Raw genomic sequence first — 5,724 nt, 5'->3', positions numbered from 1 at the left:
GGGGGGGGGGGTGGGGGGGGGGGGGGGGGGTATATATGAAAAAAAAAACAAAATTAAAATATGAGTAAATTTTACAAAACCCTAAAATAAGTATAGGTGTTTAAAGTAAATATCCCCAAAATCTTTGAAATTTTCACTGAACCTCCAATAACTTCTAGAAAAAAACCCTCAAAATTAACATGGTTATTTCTTGTGTGAAATCGACGGTTGATTCCATTGTGTTAGCCCATGAAATGCTCCACCAATGTTTCTCTAAGAAGCTGGAGGCCTGTATCCTCAAGCTTGACTTCAGCAAAGCCTTCGATTGTGTAGGGTGGGACTTCCTCTTATCCCTGCTCGAGGCTAGAGGCTTTGGCCCCAGATGGTGTTCCTGGATCAAATCCTCCCTCGTTTCCTCCAAGTCTTCTGTCCTTGTCAACGGCACTGCTTCTAATTCTTTCGTCTGCCACAGAGGCCTCAAGCAGGGGGACCCCCTCTCCCCCATGCTCTTTCTCCTGGTAGCTGACGTCCTCTGTAGGATGCTTCTCAGCAGCAGCGACCATGGAGATCTCTCAGATCTTAACCTCAAGGGTCATCTAAATGACATCAAATCTCTGCACTTTGCTGACGACACCATCATCTTCTGTAAAGCTTCTGTGCCAGACATCACTAACCTCAAATCGATCCTCTACCTCTTCGAAAGCACCTCTGGACTGGCCATCAATTTCGCCAAATCCAACCTCCTATACAGCGGCAAATCCTCATCCTCTGGAGCTATGCTGGCCAATATCCTCAACTGCTCACTGGCCTCCCCTCCCATTAAGTATCTTGGCCTCCCCCTCAAAAGGGGTTCTCTCTCCAGATCAGATTGGCTCCCTCTTCTGGACTCCCTCCATCGCAAACTATCCACTTGGAAAAGCAAATTTTTGTCCATCGGGGGTCGCCTCGTCCTCCTGAAATCAGTCCTCTCTTCCTTACCAGTTTACTACATGTCCTTCTTCAAACTTCCTCCTTGGGTCATCAAGCGCATCGATCGCATCAGGCGCAACTTCTTATGGGGCAAGTCCCCAGACAATTCCAAAGGCAATAACCCTGTCAATTGGAGAACTGTTTGTTCCCCCAAAGCCAGCGGAGGTCTGGGTGTGATTAACCTTCATCTTTTCAACCGTGCCCTCCTCTCCAAATGGCTATGGCGCTATCATGATACCTCCAGCTATGTAGGGAGGGACCCAAGTGCAAGCTCTTCTAGACCATCTATCCTCTCTCAACCTTGCTCCTTCACCCTCCGCAGTCTGCCCTGACAGCCCATCTTGGTCGCTATCAGCCTCAAAATCCTTCTCAGTTAATTCCCTTCGCCGCTTCCTAGCAGATGGAGGTATGAGATCCAAACACCTTCCATCCATATGGAACAACTTCCTGCCAAGTAAAGTTCAGATTTTCTTCTGGCTCCTAAGCTCTCTTAGATTGAAGACTAAGGATAGACTAGCCTCTCAAGGGTGACTAGCTGACTCCAGTTGCAGCTACTGTCCAGAACAAGAATCTCACGACCACCTGTTCTCCTCTTGCATCCGGACTCAAGTTATCTGGTCACCCTTCCTCCTTAAGTTAGGCATGGCCTCCCTCCCTGCTAGCACATCCAAGTGTCTAGATCTCTGTTCAGACCCAACTGTCCACGCCTCCACCCGCCTCTTATGGAGTGTATGCTTTCCTACCATCAGCTGGGTCCTGTGGCACGATCGTAACAATTTGATCTTCCGCAACAGCTCATCTTCGCCCCATAGCATTATTAAGAAGTCTGTTAACTTCATTCTTCTCTGGGCAGGGGCCTCCAACTCCAAGAAATCGCTCGAGATCAAGAAGCTCATTCAAGACGTAGGGCTCTCAGATATCCTTGAATCAAGCGAGGACAGCAACTCGTCGCCTTGAACCGTTTCCCCCCAAGCTGGCTCCTGCTCTTATCGCTGTGGGTTATTTTGGTGCAGCAGTTAACATCCTATTTTTTTCTTTTGTTTTAGAGTGACTTATACTGTACATTTCTGGTTGAATTTTGTAATCTCTCCTTTGACATCCACTACTGATTTGGCCTTGTTCTCCACCTCGGAGCAGCAGCCTGAATCAGTAGTAGATATCATTTTTTGTTCCATCCCACCTTGGGCTTCAGTAATATATTGATAGGGAAATCCCTATTTTCACTCAAAAAAAAATGATTAAAATATCTCTAGATAAATTTTGGTGGAAAGCCCAATAAGTTTTACTTGTTGTAGTTAAACACCAATAATATTTAGCAAGAAACCCTAAATAATGGATGTTTATAATTTTTAGATTTTTCTAGAGGTTTGTTTGCAATTTTTAGATTTTCAAAATGTTTGCAATTTTTTATTTTGAAGGGGTTTGTTTGTATTTTGGATTTTTTTCGCATGCTGTTTGTAATTTTTAGTTTTTTGGGTTTTTATAAGTTTTTCCCTTTTTTTTGTAATTCTAAAATTTAAAGGGTCAGTTTGTAATTTTCATATTTTAAGGGCTTATTTGCAATTTAGATTTTTTAGGGTCCTATTTTTCATTTTTTTCATTTTTATGGTTTTTTGTAATTTTCATATGTTTTACGCATTTATTTGAACTTTATTGTTTATATTTTTTAGATATTATAGGGTATTGTTTGTCATTTTTAGATTTTATAATGGGTTACCTATTGTTGATGCTCGTAAACAAACAGTCGATGAAGGTTTCAGAGTTGTTAGATTGGCGAAAGATTGGATCGTCGAGAGGGATGGGGGGCCGCTTTCCTCTTCAACTTTACGTCTGGTTCTTAGAGCTCGGGGCGGGGCAGATCTCCTGAACACACAAGAATCACCAGAGCGCGGGGCTTGTTTCCTCCGTGGTAACTCCGACGATCAAGTCAGGTAGCAAATTTAGGTAGATTTGTGGGGGAATCAGGTATATGCCTTATATATGACTATATGATTTCTTTTCTAGTAGTTAGAGAGTTCGAACCTCTTTTTAGGATGAATAGCGTCTCTATTTATAGAGGATGCCAAGGGAAGAACAGGCTTTTTAGTGAGAAGGCGGATCATGATGATAGCGAGGGGTGAGCTGGAGGCTGAGTCACCCCCTGCCTAACACGCGTCGGTTGATGAATGACGGGGGTCACTTCGGGGACATAGGGGCTCTGCAACCGTCGTGGCTTGTTGGTAGGCGACATGGGGTCACCTCTGCAGCATAGGGACCCTACAGCCGTCGTGGCTTGTTGGTAGGCGACGTGGGGTCACTTCTGCAGCATAGGGACCCTTGGAGGGAGAGTCGGCTGGTTGCTGAGTCACAATCTGTGGGCCGACTGCGTCTGCCCTTCGAGTCGTCCTTAGGGAACGAGGTTGGTCCGTCCGAGTCGGTTCTTGGGACGGCGTGTTTGTGAGGAACAGGGGACACCCTATAACACCTATAATTTATGATTTTTTATGGTTCATTATAATTTTAGAATGTTTAGGCTCTTTTTTTTCCTTATTAGATTTTTTAGGATTTTTTGTAATTTTAGATTTTTAGGGACTTATATATATTTTTTATTTTTCAGGTGTTTGTTCGTAATATCCTAATTTCTAGGTTTCTATAAATTTTAGAAATTTAAAGGTGGTAGTTTGTAACTTTTATATTTTATGTATGTTTCTTGTATTTTTAAATTTTTTTTAAAAAAGTATTTATAATCTTATATTTTTGGGATTGTTTGTGATTTCATAGATTGGCTTGCAAATAGGAATGATTTGAGTGTCATATACTTGGTTTGAGGGTTAATTTTTGTCAATATAAAAGTATGAGGTTACGCCATTTATCGAGGTTAAGTGCAAAAAGTTAAAATATGTTGAGGCTTGAATCAGAGATATGCAGGTGTGAATAACCGCAATGCCTCCTTTTTGATAGTTCAACTCATTCAAAATGAGCAGCGTGATAATACCAAGTATATGGTAATCTGATTAAAAAAAAAAGAGATAGACAGTAACTCATTGATAATTTGTTCAAAGGGTGTTGATGATCTTTTTCTCCTACTCGAATCTGACAGGAATGGAGCAGGCTAGTTTGTTTTATTTATTTATTTAGCTTTCTGTTTTTCCCCTTTCCAACTGATTAAAAAAAATAGGAAAAAAAAAGATTGGAATTAATCCAAAAAAAGAAGAAGAGGAAGGGTACTTTTATAATTACCAAATAAAAAGAAATTCCATTCTCTTTGATCAGCCAAATAAAAGATTATATAATAAAAACAGACATGAAGAGGCCTACAAATACTAAAGATTTTTGTATTCTCGCATTTCTTCTTTTTTTTTATTATAGTTACATCTTTGAAAAATTATGACCAATGATTAGTTTAACGTGTTTAAATTTTTGCATCCGATAAAGATTCTTTAGCACATGACTTGGAAATACCAGTCTCGTTTGGGTATGGTGAATGCTAAACTAAAATTATTATTTTTTATTAAAATCTTAACATCTCCTATTTCTCGTACTAATAAAGCTCATGAAAATTTACATGTTTCTGTTTATTTATAAGCAAAAGCTTGGATTGCTTTTTAAATGAGTTAAAAAAAGGAGTTCTAAATTGAAAATGCAAAGGCCTCGAGTTGTCATGCAATTTAGGGTAACATAGTCATAACTAAAAAATTAACCCTCAAATTCTAGTGGATGTTAAAAAAACTAAGTTTGTAACTAAAGTATGGTATGAGGACTAAGTAGAGAAAAAAGAAAGTATAGGGATGAATTTGAGAACGAGGTCCAGACCAAATTGGTATTTTAGCCTTTTATTTATTTATCTTTCTTATTTTCACGCCCTTTCCCCAGCTGATAGGGGGGGGGGGGGGGGGGGAGGGGGGGGGGGGGGGGGGGGGTGTTTGGAATTTGGAATTTATCCGAAAAGAAAAGGAGGAAGGGTGTTTTTGTAATTACCAAATAAAAGGAAATTCCCTACTCTTCTATCGGCCAAATGAACTCTGCAATGTTCGGCAAGCCCCTCCCGCGTGTTGGCTTCTATACCCACCACACATCAGCGTCATCCAAAGCGGCGACCAATTCCGGGTTGGATTCTGTCGTGGCCGCGGATCCTTATGGCGTCCGAACCCGAACCCGAACCCGAAACGAGCACAGCAGTTGTGAGCGAGAGGGAGTGGCAGGATGGGGAACTTCGTCCCTTTGCCGGCGGCGGTTGCAGAAGATCATCAAGGCATCTGAAGTCACTCGAGATAGATTTCGATGAGCAAATGAACTTTGGCGGTGTCGGTGGAAAGCTACAGGTTTGATTTTCTTGGTTTTTGATTGCTTGCAATGTGTTTGTTGAGTTGCCTCACAGAATTTGTTTAGTGGGTAAGGTAGCTGATATTGTTTTTTATTTTGGGGGAGAATTAAGGGAATGAGGTTGGTTTGGTTGTATTGTGTTTGTTGGGTTTGTTTAGAGGAGTGATTCCTTTTGATGGAGTTTAGTTGTTTTTGGGGGTTTTTTTATTTATTCGAGGGGAGGTTTTTGCTGGGTTTTTGGGGAGTTAAGGAAATGAGGTTGGATTGGCTGCATTGCGTTTGTTGAATTTGCTTAGAGTAAGTGTTTAGTTAGATGAAAAGTTGTATAAGGTTTTTTGTTTCAGGGCTTTGCTAAGAAAAAGGAAACGTCTTGGATTGCTGACTCTGTGTTTGTCAGATTTACTCAGAGAAGCGCTTTCTTTTCTTTTCTTTTTCCTTTTTTTTTTGTTGGGGGGGGGGGGGGGGGGGGCGGGG

At 41.2% G+C, this 5,724-nt stretch overlaps 1 protein-coding gene across 1 annotated transcript in view; it reads left to right on the top strand.

Moving 5' to 3' along the window:
* Window positions 4,937–5,724, top strand: part of LOC109845234 — a 7,857-nt gene continuing 7,069 nt past the window's right edge. The window contains exon 1 of the mRNA XM_020414454.1: window positions 4,937–5,249. Within this exon, the coding sequence (XP_020270043.1) occupies window positions 5,064–5,249 (186 nt within the window). The 5' untranslated portion in view covers window positions 4,937–5,063. The remainder of the gene's footprint in view (window positions 5,250–5,724) is intronic.

This window comes from Asparagus officinalis, chromosome 6, assembly GCF_001876935.1.
Source record: "Asparagus officinalis chromosome 6, Aspof.V1, whole genome shotgun sequence".
Classification (NCBI taxonomy): domain Eukaryota; kingdom Viridiplantae; phylum Streptophyta; class Magnoliopsida; order Asparagales; family Asparagaceae; genus Asparagus; species Asparagus officinalis.
The sequence above is the reverse complement of the archived record's forward strand: the minus strand, read 5'-3'. Positions and strand labels throughout refer to the sequence as shown.